The sequence below is a fragment of the Solanum verrucosum genome, unplaced genomic scaffold, assembly GCF_900185275.1.
Source record: "Solanum verrucosum unplaced genomic scaffold, falcon-dt-bn FXZP01000115.1, whole genome shotgun sequence".
NCBI lineage: Eukaryota > Viridiplantae > Streptophyta > Magnoliopsida > Solanales > Solanaceae > Solanum > Solanum verrucosum.
The window spans coordinates 2,472,417-2,485,973 of record NW_026020680.1 but is presented as its reverse complement, the minus strand read 5'-3'; the positions used below and the strand labels follow the sequence as shown (position 1 = coordinate 2,485,973).

Here is a 13,557-nt window from a genome sequence, read left to right as displayed (position 1 = left end):
CCTTATGTGGTTCTCGACAACGCTCCAATGCTTCAGGAGTTGAACGTCAGGTTATTGTCTAGATTGGATAGTGCCCCTACTTTTGGTATCCATCCGGGCAGTGCAGGTTCTCCTATTAATTAGTGCTACACCGCTAGTTCAGGGCCCTAGTTTGGGATTTCAAACTCCTGGTTCAACTTCAGTACCATCTTTGGCACCTCCAAGATTATCAACAATTATAGTCAACCCTTAAAAACTATAGTCATTTTTGTAAGTTTCTCATAAAAAAGTTGGAGACAAGATTAATGAGGCCTAGAGATATGACTTTTTCAATTGCTGAATTCCTTCTCACAATGTTTGCTATAATTTGAACTAATCTCTATTGATCATACATATGGTTTTTGCCAAAAATATCTCTCGACTAAATGTAGTAATTTTCAAACATTTTTTTCTCTCGAATGAACCTTAGTTAACCAATTAAGATTCACTTAGATTGCGTCAATAATTTTGTTATCTCTAACCTCCACTTTTAAATTTCAATCATTAATATCTTAATTCTTCAGAGTGATGTTGAACTAAAACTTAATCTCATAGTCTCTGTGGAAAACAACAAGCTATATACTGACACCATTGAGCAATGGTCCTTCAATTAACTACTATCAATGCGTATATACTCAAATTACTTGTAGCTTATATGCTTGTGAATCAGAACTCAAGTTTCTCGTCTTTTTTTTAACATGATTAATAAATGGTATATGCTGCGAACCCTGTTGGATATTTTAAAATAATTTAAGACATATTTTGGACTCTATTAATTTGTGTCATAAGCACTTATGTCATTAAGTTGATGACTAATGTTATCACGACCCAAAAATGGATGTGATGGCACTCGTCTTATCCCACCAAGATAAGTCAGCCTAAAACTCAACCATTACAATAAAATGCGGAAATTTTATAATTAACTCAAAAATATCCCCAAAATCTGGTTGTCACGTATACAGGCCTGTAAAGTATTACAATTGATTCAAAAGAAAAATACTAGTCTCAAATGACCTTGTTTCTAGAATAGAACAAGATCATAATTAAGGAGAAAGAGGGTCTGCTGAGTTGACAAACAGCTACCTCACAAATCTCTAAGAAGTCTCGAAAAAAAAGAGAATATATCACAAAGGTCCAGGCTAGCAACCTACAAAAAAAATGTAGTAGCAAGGGGTGAGTACCAAACCACACGGTACTCAGCAAGTAAGCCTCTAAACACAAGCTAAGGGGATAGAATACAGGTACTCCTTACACCCTAACCAAACCTCCTCAACTACAACCTGCATAAACCAGGCCAACCTAACAGTTCACAATTTACAAGCGCATATCTCAACAACAACATTCTAACAATCACATATTCTCAACAACAAGCTCAATATTCATCAATTACAACCTCCACAACTACAACATGCTTAGAATCAGCCCAACCTAACAGTTCATAATTCACATAGCACACAGCTCAACAACAACACTCTAACAATTACATATCCTCAACAACAAGCTCAATATTCATCAATCAAAGTTCCACAGAAAGGCACTCACAAGATCAGCAAAACACAATATCAAGTTCACTAATGATAAATATATGCAATGCAATGTCAAGTATCGTGATGCATGTCTGACCTAGTGATACACACCCGGTCTCTCTCAGTCCGTGACCCATGGGGGACATATCTGTCCATGCATCCATCGCGGCGTGCGATACGACCCTTGATAATAGTAACCATCGCAGCACGCGATACGTCCCTCAAAATATAGTATCCATCGCGGCGCGCGATACGTCCCTCAAAATATAGTATCCATCGGGGCGCGCGATACGTCCCTCAAAATGGTACATTCTCTTTAATTTTTTATTCTTTCTCAATTCACATAACACTTGTCACAACCATGTCTCAGAACAATGCAAATGACATGTTCACACAAATAATGAGGAGATGACCATTTTCATAACATTGCACAATTCACAAGCTCCTAAGAAGTGGCATGAAAAATTTGATTAAGTCTTGATGAAAGATGGGTTTTCTTCTATCGAAGTGGATAAATGTGTTTATACTAAAATGGTAGACAATGATTATGTGATAATATGTTTATATTTTGATGACATGCTTATATTTGGTACAAGTTTAAATATTGTGCAGTGTATAAAATCATTTTGTCTACTAATTTTGATATGAAAGATCTGGATGAAGTAAATATGATATTGGGAGTTAAAGCTATACAGAGTGAAGATGGTATAATGTTGTCACAAGAGCATTACGTGGAAAGACTTCTTAAAAAGTTTGAATGTTTTGAGGTGACACCTGTGGCCACTCTTTATGATGCTAACTCTCAATTGAAAAAGAATAAAGGTGGCCCATTGCTCAGTCTAAGTATGCTCAGATTATTAGGAGTCTGATGCAATTAATGAATTTTACTAGGCCTAATATAGCCTATGCTGTGTGTAGACTGAGTAGATATACTCATAATCCCAATAAAGAGCATTGGTTTGTATTAAATAGACTAATGAAGTATTTGAGAGGAACCATGAATTATGGTATCATGTATAGTGGATTTCCTTCTACATTAGAAGGGTATTGTGATGCAAACTAGATCTCTGATTCAGATGAGACAAAATCCACTAGTGGATATGTGTTCACCTTAGGTGGTGGTGCAATATCGTGGAAATCAGCTAAACAGACGATCATTGCTAGATCGACTATGAAGTCAGAGTTTGTAGCTATGGAGCTGGCTGATCTGAGGCTGAATGGCTAAGAAATTTCTTAGCGAATATCCCTTTAATAAATGATGAATTGTCTCATGTGTTTATGCATTGTGATTGTCAAGCCGCAATTGCTATTGCGAAGAATAAATCTTACAATTGTAAGAGTAGACACATGAAATTGAGACATGATGTCGTTAAGCAGCTGTTGAGAGATGGAGTAATTTCCATTGATTATGTGAAGTCAGAATTGAATTCGGCCGATTCCTTGACTAAACCCATGGGAAGAAAATTAATTCTTCAATCCTCGAAAGAGTAAGGTTAAGGCTAATATGATTGTCAATAGAGATGGTAACCCAACCTATGTGATTGGAGATCCCATGAAGTAGGTTCATATGGATAATAACAATTCGATATTAACACTGCGCACTAACTGAGAGTGCTTGAACTGCTACTAAAAATGAGGGATGAGTTATTAACTCTTAATGAATTCATAGTCCTTAATCAAGGATGGTGTATTTAAAGCAATATACACTTGATGAATTCACCTAAATGAGAAGTGGAGTGAAGCCGCTCCTATGAGATTTTGGCCTAGTCTCTAGAGCTCTCATGAATAACCAGGCGTATGGCTTATTGGCGCAAAACCGCATTGAACAACAAAATATGAGGATTAAAAGGTGATTGGTAGAATCACTGACTTACATAAGAATAATTGGTTCATAGAAATTTTATATTTCATCAATAATTCTGTAAGTTAAATTTTACTGGTCTACGTTTGGTTCATAGTCTGAAAGACACCGACCCTATAACATTTTGATCATACAAAATAAAGCAAGTCGAGTTCTTCTATCTCAAAATTATTTTAAAATATATGGGGGATTGTTGGATATTTTAAAATAATTTAAGACATATTTTGGACTCTATTAATTTGTGACATAAGAACTTATGTCATTAAGTTGATGACTAATGTGCTTATGTCATTAAACTTAATCTGCAAGTATTAATCTACTTTGTCCCCAAGTTTAACTCCTTTGTCCCCAAGTTTAACTCCTTTGTCTCCAAGTAATGCTCCCTTTGCCTCCAAGTAACACTGTGTAATATGTTTTACTCCACTGCCAATGCTCCTCTATGTATAGTAGTTGATGGAGTTTTGAGGAGTGACAACCAAGTGAAGAGTAAGACTTGGGCAAAAATCTTAAGTATACAACTTAAGTACCTTAATTACTACTATATAGCAATAGTTTTTTTCCCACTTATATAGCAATAGTTTTTTCTCAAAACTAAAATTTATAGTTAAAAAAAAAACCTAGAAATAGTCAGCCACACTTATCTCATATTTCTTGATTTTCTCCAATTATTTTACCTTCCACGATTACTCAGATTTGTTATATATTCTCTCTCATGAAGAAAGATTTTTAACAAAAATAAAATTCTCTTTCTACTCATTCTGATCGATTGTTGAAACATGGATACCAACAATTTTTGAATTCTAATTCAACACAATGAACGATGGGACGCATCATGTATTTAAACAACTAACGATTGAATTGGTGTTTTTTATGGGATTATTTTAATATATTTGTGATTTTTTTTCGTATGATCGTTTTCCTTACAATCTATATTAGGTCGTTTGGTATTTATTCGTTTGTTTAAATTGTATGTTTTTGTGGTTAGGTATAAGATTCATATGCTTTGGTAAATGATATGGTGCAACGATTGGCTGGTTTCAATTCTTGAATAAACAATAAACATTATTAATTGTTTTTGGTATATTATTAGGTTCAATTCTATAGTATGTTTTTATAAACACCATTATTCATCATTTATTTTTGGTGTGAGTGATATAAACGCCAAATTACTTGAATATTATTTTGATAAAGACTAGGTGTAATTGATAGTGTATTTGGTGTAGGTGATTTGATGTAATTGATAGTGTATATTGATTGTTAATAAACACAAAAAATTGGGATTGTTTTTTGGGTTTATGTTCTGATGTAATTATATATTTTATAACGTATTTAAACACCAACTAACATGATATTTTTTTGGTTCATCTATTGGGGTAGTAGATAGTGTATTTTCTGATATAATTGATATATTTAGGTCGTATATAAACACCAACTTTCATGGTAGTTTTTTGGTTCATTTATTGGTGTATTTGTGATGTATATTCTGGTATAATTGATATATTTAGTTAGTACATAGGCACCAATTTTCATGGTAGTGTTTTGGTTCATCTATTGGTGTATATATGGTGTATATCCTGGTATAATTGTTAATTTTAGGTCGTATATAAACACCAATTAACATGATAGTTTTTTGGTTCATGTATTTGTGTATATAGTGTATTTTCTGGTGTAATTGATATATATAAGGTCATATATAATCACCAACTAACATGGTGGTTTTTTGGTTCATCTATTGGTGTATTTGAGGCTTCTACATTGATTCAGGGAAAAAGGGCTCGAGTTGCAGCACTTCTATTCTTAATGGACAGCAAGTTACCACAAATGATAGCCTTTTTGCTAGGAATTTAGATAGTGTATTTTTTGGTGTAATTGATATATTTAGGTCGTATATAAACTTCAATTTTCATGGTATTTTTTTTTGGTTCATCTATTGATGTATTTTATAGTATATTTTGGGTTGTTCAAAATTGTTTTGGAGATTGATTAACAATAAATTGTAATCTAACATAGGTAAACGTGGATTACAATATGAGATTTCTTGTAGTCATACAGTTTCTGCTATCAGATACAGAAACAAACACCGCGAAGATTATTGTTCAGCTTATTATAGTTCTAAGACTTTTCAAGATACTTATGCAATCTCAATTGATCCAATGCCTTGCGAAAGCACTTGGTATATTCAATCACATATTATGGGAGAATAGTGTTACCATCAATTGCAAGAAAACAACAAGACAGACCACCAAATAATGATCGTAAGAAGGAATTCAAAGAAGGAAAATTCAAAAGGTGTAAAGTTTAAATAAAAGTATGTGCATATATTGTTAATTAAAGTCTTAAGTAGTATATTATTGTAATTTTTCCAATTTTAAATGGTATGTATATTATTGGATTTTCTTTGTGCTATAAAATAAAAATAGAAAACATACCAATTTTTTTTTATAATAACTTGTGTAAGTTGAGATTAGTAAATCTTGCAAACTTTATGCTATATGAATCTTGTTTCAACTCAAACACATGAATACTAAAAAGAAAGTAAAAAGAAAATGATTCAATAGCAATTATTGAAAGGCATATATAAAAAAATGCAATATCGAGCATGAAAATATTAATATTGCAATCAAAAGCTAAATATACGAGAGAATAAATTACCAATTGTTATGCTTCATAAAGTACAAAAGATGATCGAGACGAAAAAGTGAGTCAAAGAGACCAGTGGAAAGAGCAAATAAGAAAAATCAACTTAACACTATATATGCAAACCAAAAAAATTTAAATAAAAGTCATGATTCGGAGACGCCTACAACTTAGGAAATCAGCAAATTTATAAGCTTATCAAATGGATTCAAGGTACAGTAAAACCTCACTAAATTGATACTCGATTAATTAGTAACCTAAGAAAAATAATATTTTTTTCTGGTCCTGACTTGGGCTAGTTGAAAAAATCACTCATTTCGATAAAAAAATAAGATAATATATTTTCTGAAGACCCTTGTATAAATATATGGTTCCATTAATATTATAAATTAATAATTTGTTAAACGTATAACTATATCTAAGACAATTTAACGAAACATGATTATATTGTGTTCTATTATTTTTTTGTTAAAATCTAAATCTTGTTGAAGCTCATCTCTAACTTTTCTTATTACATCGAATAGTTTCGTTATTGTCGTTCTGAACTGCACCACAAAATTGCAAAGAGCTCTAAATGTAATAAGTGCTTCCTGACCCGTAACTGGTCCAAAGTATTGTATCATCTTCTACATTATCATCAACATTATTCTTTTTCAATGGTATCCACAATTTCTTTTAAGCTCTAGACCTATGAACATGTATCATTTTCACCCATCCAACAAGTTATTAACATCCATTTTATTGCGGTAACCGAAATCATTAATCATGATCTCAAGTTTATGTGTGACGTTTTCACAAGTGGATTCATTTAAATTCTCTGAGATTTCATCCCAAACGAATTTTGCGGTGTCGAAACACTCTTTAAACTAATAAATATTAATTTATTGATTAAATAATATCTCTATAAAATAATAATATTTCATGGTCCCACCGATATTAATTTAGTGAGGTTTCACTGTAATTAATGGTGATGAACTTTTCAAATTATGTCATTTTGTCTTTTTAATTTACAAAACAGTAGTAAAGTTATAACCGTAAGAATCCTTTTAGATACCTCTCAGAAAGGAGAAAATAACGTAACTATTGATATGCACTAACTTTTAATTTATTAGATGTTGGGATTTATGCAGTTTTGATGATTGACAAAGAAAGATGAAACACGTCAGTCAACATGGTTCAAAGGTACACTGTACGAGCAGTTGAATTTGAAAAAGCTTTTAAGACGAATAAAGACAAGAGTGTAGAAATAAAGAAATGGATAATACTAATTTCGTGAGAAAACCCAAGGAAATAAACATCTGATGAATTGAAGAGAAAAAATCAATGAGTTTGATTTGAAGAAGGAGTCTAAAGAGGCAAAAAGTTTTAATTGAAGAAGGAGTCTCACTTAAAGTAGAACTCTTCAAGTTACTGCTGAATTGAAGTGTTGGAGTTCGACTACAATACAAAAGATCAATGAATGTAATTTGAAGAAGAAGTCTAAAGAAGCAAGGAGTTTGAATTGAAGAAGGAGTCTTACTTGAAGTAGAAATCTAAGTTAAGAGAGTTCAAGTCATTGAGGAGTTTGAAGTGAACAATGACTCTATGAAGAATTGTGCTAAAATAGAAGTGAAGTCGTCCAGAATACTTGTGCACTTACAGAGCAAAAAGAGCAATTGAGGAATTGACTTCGCAAGTGCTACCAGCGAACTGAAGGAACACATAGAAGGAACACATCGAAGAATCTGATCCTTTTACAGAGTTTATGTGTTAGGAGTTTTTCTTTGTGAATGAATTTTGATGTAATATTAGTTCAATGAGTTATAAACTGAACTAGGAGTGTTGTCTTCAGGTTGTGATAACTCGAAGAGTTGGGAACACATACCTTGGGAGGTTTGTGTTGAAGTTGAGGAATTAGAGTTAGTTCCTAGGATTACAAGAGTTGTAATCTAAATCCATAACTTGAAGTTAAGGAATTAGACTTAGTTTTGTAGGTTACAAAGTTTGTAATCTATTTTCTGTGGAGGCTCAGTGATTTAGTGAAGTTGGTGTTAAATCCTCTAGGAGTACAAGTCGTGATTTTTTACACCTTTTGAGCCGAGTGTTTTCCACGTAAAAATATTGTGTTTTTACTTATTATCCTTACTCCTTTGTTGGAACACGTTAGGTAACCTGTTTCACATTTAGGCGAAAAGTTAAAATACATAAAATTACTAGGTCGTGCAGACTAACATTAGAGAATAAAAAGATCATCAATACCTTATAGATGTTATTCCAATTGGAGAGAAAAGAATCAAAATTGTCCGTTATCTTTAAGTAAAGAGTCAAAGTAATCCTTGTCTTTTAACATGGAATACTAATAGTCCCCGTGTTTCAAGAATTGGTACACTTTTGATATTCTTCCATGTATTTGTTTATATTTTACCGACACTTCTCTTTGCACGTGAGAAAGGCCTTGTCTATTTCCACCATTGTTAACCATATCTTTCCTATATAACTCTGTTTCCACCATTGCTAAACAAAATTTTCCCTTCTTTTTCTCTAGTCATTTATAATTTCACAACTCTAATTACCCTATGAGACAAACAAAATAAAACTAAAAAGACTAATATTTGGAGAAGTAAAACTCATTCATCGTTGTTTTTGAAGAGTATTATCTTTTTTTTTTTTGTGTATCTACCATGGAAGTCTGCGGCAAAAGCAAACTTTTCTATTATTATGGATAGAAAGAAGTTTTTCTATTTTTATGAATACAAAGCAATGTTGATCGAGCCTTCTTTGATATCTGTTTAATTTCAAGGAGAAAAGGGCTATAAGATTTTGAGATTATTGTTTAATTTCAAGGAGAAAAGGGCTATAAGATTTTGAGATTATGATGATCATTGGGTGTGTTTCGCTGTTGATAACACATTAATTAGAACTCCTAATTGACTTTTGAATTTTATTAGGAGGGTACTACATATTTTGGTATCTTATAAATCTGCAGAAAAGTTTCTTGCACACAAGGTGCTTAATCAATTGTCAGTGATCATTTCACCTCATTGTCCATTCTGATATTTGATTCTCTGTCATTGTTGCGCCTTAACGACATAGTTGCTTCCGAAAATTGGTCAAGATTTTAATAAAATTCAGAACAAAAGTTTGATTACAGGGTTTGATTTTAGGAAAAAGGGAAAGAGATAAATCAGAAGTCTGATTTGATAAGGTATAAGAAGAAGCATGGAAAAACGAGTTTTGGAGGGGAAATTTCTCACGTGCAAAGAGAAGTATCGTTAAAATATAGACATATGTTTGGAAGACTATCAAAAGTGTACCAATTCTTAAAACATGAAGGACTATTAGTGCTCATAAGAATTATTTTGACTCTTAACTCAAAGGTGTAATGGCTAAGGAGCATCAGTACTACATGAAATTTGTATAACTTCTCTAAAATAGTGAAAGTGGTATTTCTCAATCATCCGTTCAATGTATGTATACATTTGTTTATTATTTTATGAGATATAAATTTAATTTTTGAAGAGAGCTATAAAGAGTATTTGTAGTTTTATCCATAAATATTATAATATTAATGTTTTTTTTAATATTTAATAACAACGTTATAGGGGTATTTTGGTATTTCAATTTTCAACTTTATTTTTTGTTCTATATACGATGACTAGTTTCTGAACACGTGCATTGCATGTGTGTCCCATGCAATATTTTATAAATTCGTTAGGATGATTAAAATTCAATGAAAACATGCGTGTAATGAGGGATGGAAATGGGAAGGGGCAGGGCAGGGCGGGTGCGGGGCAAATCCGCAAAAACTTTTCCCCGCCCCACTCCACCCCGCATAGCACAATTTATTATTTTTGCCTCGCCCTGCTCCAGCCCGCTTGAACCCGCCCCACACTCAAATATTCTTTTGCATCTAACGTTTTATGTGGCGACAACCATTTTTATTTTTCATTCATATAAAAAAAAAGTGAATTGTGTCAATTTTATTAGAATAACAATATAATTTCATTAACGGGTATGTAAAATCTTTCTCTAGCTACTACCAAGTGTAACAATCGAACAATTTTTTATAATCAGAACTACAACTGGGATCAAATAATGAGAAAAACTACATACCAGAGACAATGAAGAATTTGAAGGATTGCCTAAAACTTAATAGGGTATGTAAAATTGGAGTTAAAAGATAGAAGAAATTTATCAAGAATTTTGTATCCGCCCTGCTCCGCTCCTCCGCCCCGCAAAATCTCTAACCTGCACTGCCCCGCAAATACTGTAAGCCGCCTCGCTCCATTGTCATCCCTAGTAAAATATGATATGATGTTTGGGTATTTATGTTGAAAATTCAAATTTGTTTCATTGGTGCTTTCATCCAATAGAGAACCAATATTGCAGAAAATCACAAGTTATCTCTCCCTCATCCTATCTTGACGGGAAAGCTTTGCAATGATACCAATGGCTTTTCCAAAACAAACAATTGGCAGATTGAGAACATTTTACTGTGAAAGTATAGATTCGCTTTTGTAAACAACATCTCAAATTGCCAGAAGTTGGCTCGGCAAATCTCCAACAGTGGCGCAATATAGCCAAATTCACCTTTGCACGATGACAGTCCCATAATACGATTACTATGGGATCAAGAAAGAAAATGCCGATGAACATGTCCTCCTGTAAAACTTTTTTCTGGTTTTCTTTCGAGAAGCAGCTTGAGGGACACAAGCAACTCAAGAAACAGAGTCACAAAGGTTTCGAGAAGATGGAGACTGACCGGATTCAACACAAAACAAACTTGATAGTGACACAGAAAAGATGAATGTGGCCACCAAGCGTCTATAAGTTGCTCATCATAAAAACAACTTCTTTCTAACTGTTCACCACAGAAACATAGCTATGCACCAATACAAAATGAAACACAAAACATCAATGAAATGAAGAAATTTGAATCAAGCATGAGGAATGTTAAGCCATTAATCCTTGGTCAATGCCCCTTAATGCTGCAAAATAATTTCTTTTGAGACATAATTGAGTTTTAGAAATCTACAAAACTCTTCACATTTTGGTCTAGGATTAACAAAAGAAAAGTTTGATGCTTCAATCTGTAGACGGTAAATACAGAGGCATTCCTGCTGGATCAAGCTCCCAGAAACCTCGCAAACTGCCACGTCTCTCTTCTGTCAGGCGAAAAGCAGGAATTCGATGAGAAAACCTGAGATGCTCGGATACACATATTTTCAACACTCCGTCAGTCTCTTCTTGTTCTTCCACTCGAGGCTTGTAGACAGACTTGAAGCCTTTTACCCACACCAAGAACTTCACGTCTACAGAATTATCAGAAACATTCACTATTTCAACAATCTCATATTCAAAATCTTCTAGATTATTACCATTCAGCTGAGGACTCCAGTTTTTGTATACTGCCCAAACTTCACCTTTTCCAGGGAAGATCTTGTATAGTCCCCTCTTCACAAGTTCTGCTGCTACTACATGTGAAAAGTTGTTGGTTACAGTATATTTGTTTAGCTTAGTGTTTCGAAACTTAAACAGTCCACAACCAATTGGCATTGTTTTATCATGCCACTGTATTGTACTTTTAGGGAGTGGACACGCATAAAACCATGCCACATGCAACACAAACTCAGGGAGAAGATCTATCTTCCTTATCTGCCCATAGTACCGGGGCAATTTATCTTCATCGCTGTATATCGCCCAACATTGACCAATTTGAAATTTCTCCGGTGATCTCTCAGCAGCAAATCTGTAAAATTCGGGTTCAGGAACCTGATTAGGTACTGATGCAACCAAGTTTTCAGCAGAATTTACAGAATCAATGAAATTAGCTGTCGCTCTTTGGTCTATGGATTCACCAGAAACGCCTACTTTTTCAGGAGGTAAGGAGGCAGGGTCTAGTTCAAAGGATCCTTCAAGAACATCATCCCTCTCCATACCTGTCATCTTAAAAGAAGGAACTCTATGAGAGAATCTAAGCATCTCCTTTGCAGGAACTAGAAATGGGTCTCCTGCTCGATGGAAAAGACAAGTGAAGCCTTTTGCTTTAACCAAGTATGCAACATGCACACCAATAGCATCAGCATAGTCTGACAAGACCTCAACAAACTCATAGTTGAACTTTTTCTTGCTCTCAAGACGAGAACACCAGTTCATATCCCAATCTTTAAAGATGGCCCAAGTTTCTCCTTCCTGTGGAAATATCTTTATGGCACCATAGCTATTTCTATTTATTGCACATACCAAATGTGAGAAGATAGGATGATCTTCAACGTCTTCTAAGTTTCCCAGTCTGAACCTACCACAAGAAGCTGGAAGGCCCTCAGATAGCCATTTGGTTTCATCTTCATTCAATGGATCCGGCTCTAACCAAGTTATGCGCAACTTAAATGCAGGAGATAAAATCTTCCTGATGATTGCATAGAATCTAGGCATGGCATCCAGAGTATCATAAACAGCCCATACTTGGCCAACCTTAAAGCAAGATTCTTCCTTGTCCTTGTCAAAATCACTAAAATCTGGATCTGCACATTCAAATGTTTTTGGCTCAGTCATAGTAGAAGGCCCTACATCTGAGGGAAGATCAACACTTCTTTTTAAAGGTACATCCACTCTTTCATTTGCAGTCTCCGCTTCCAGCTCTGTGTTCTGCAAGCTCTCTTCAGAGGACAAACTGTCCTTCAATTTCTTCTCCTTCCCCTTGGGAGTTGCTGCATGAGACAAATGCTGAACCTCGGATTCCTTAGTAGGAGAGGGATATCCAACCCCCTTAAATCGCTTAGAAGGACCTACTTCTTCAAAGTCATCACTTAGATTATCACTTCCTTTTGCAGTTTCAATCTCCATCGCTTAGATAATCTACTAGGCAATCTTATAAATGGAAATTCACCTTACCGAGTATCGATCTCCAACAACCACCAGAAAAAACAATGAATCTGTGAATCAGGAACTCAGATTTAGAAAAAGAAAAATATCTAAGAGTGAAGAATGTTCTTGATATTCAAAGACTACTCAGTACAAAGAAAAGAGGTGCTATATATATCTCTTCCTCTTGTGTTAGTAACTAAATTCTTCTAACAAACTAACTGACAATTGGTTATAACTAACTTTATGATAACTCTAATCTACCCTTATCCCTTTTAACAGCTTTAACATTTTAACTAAACTGTATTGATCATAAATATTTTCTTACCACAAATATCTTTCGATCAAGTATAGTAATTTTCAAACATTCTTCTCTCGAGTGAACCGTAGCAATTAATCAATCTATTCACTTAGCTCGCGTCAAAACTTCATAGCGACACAGAAAAGAAGACAAAGCAACACAACCCTACTCAACGCAGGATGGGATCAACAACAGAAAAGCAGTGCCCCAGTGGTTTAACCAAGAGCATTCAGGCCACCGAGAGTGTACAAGTTGCTCCTCATCAAATACAACTCCTTTCCGATTTACTACCACAGAAACAGAGCAACTGCAGTGTAATTAGAAGATCAATCTGTTGTAAATTTCACACAACAGTACTCTTTCTTTTTGTC

General features: G+C 34.0%; 1 protein-coding gene across 1 annotated transcript; it reads right to left on the bottom strand.

The window, feature by feature from the left end:
* Positions 1-11,106: 11,106 nt before the first annotated feature.
* LOC125812270 (uncharacterized) lies at positions 11,107-12,867 on the bottom strand. The gene has a single exon (XM_049491783.1). It carries the CDS (start codon positions 12,865-12,867, stop codon positions 11,107-11,109), a length of 1,761 nt encoding a protein of 586 aa, XP_049347740.1.
* Positions 12,868-13,557: the final 690 nt, after the last annotated feature.

Bases quoted from the DNA above. Each gene is read 5' to 3' on its own strand.
- LOC125812270 (XM_049491783.1), bottom strand. From the start codon at position 12,867: ATGGAGATTGAAACTGCAAAAGGAAGTGATAATCTAAGTGATGACTTT.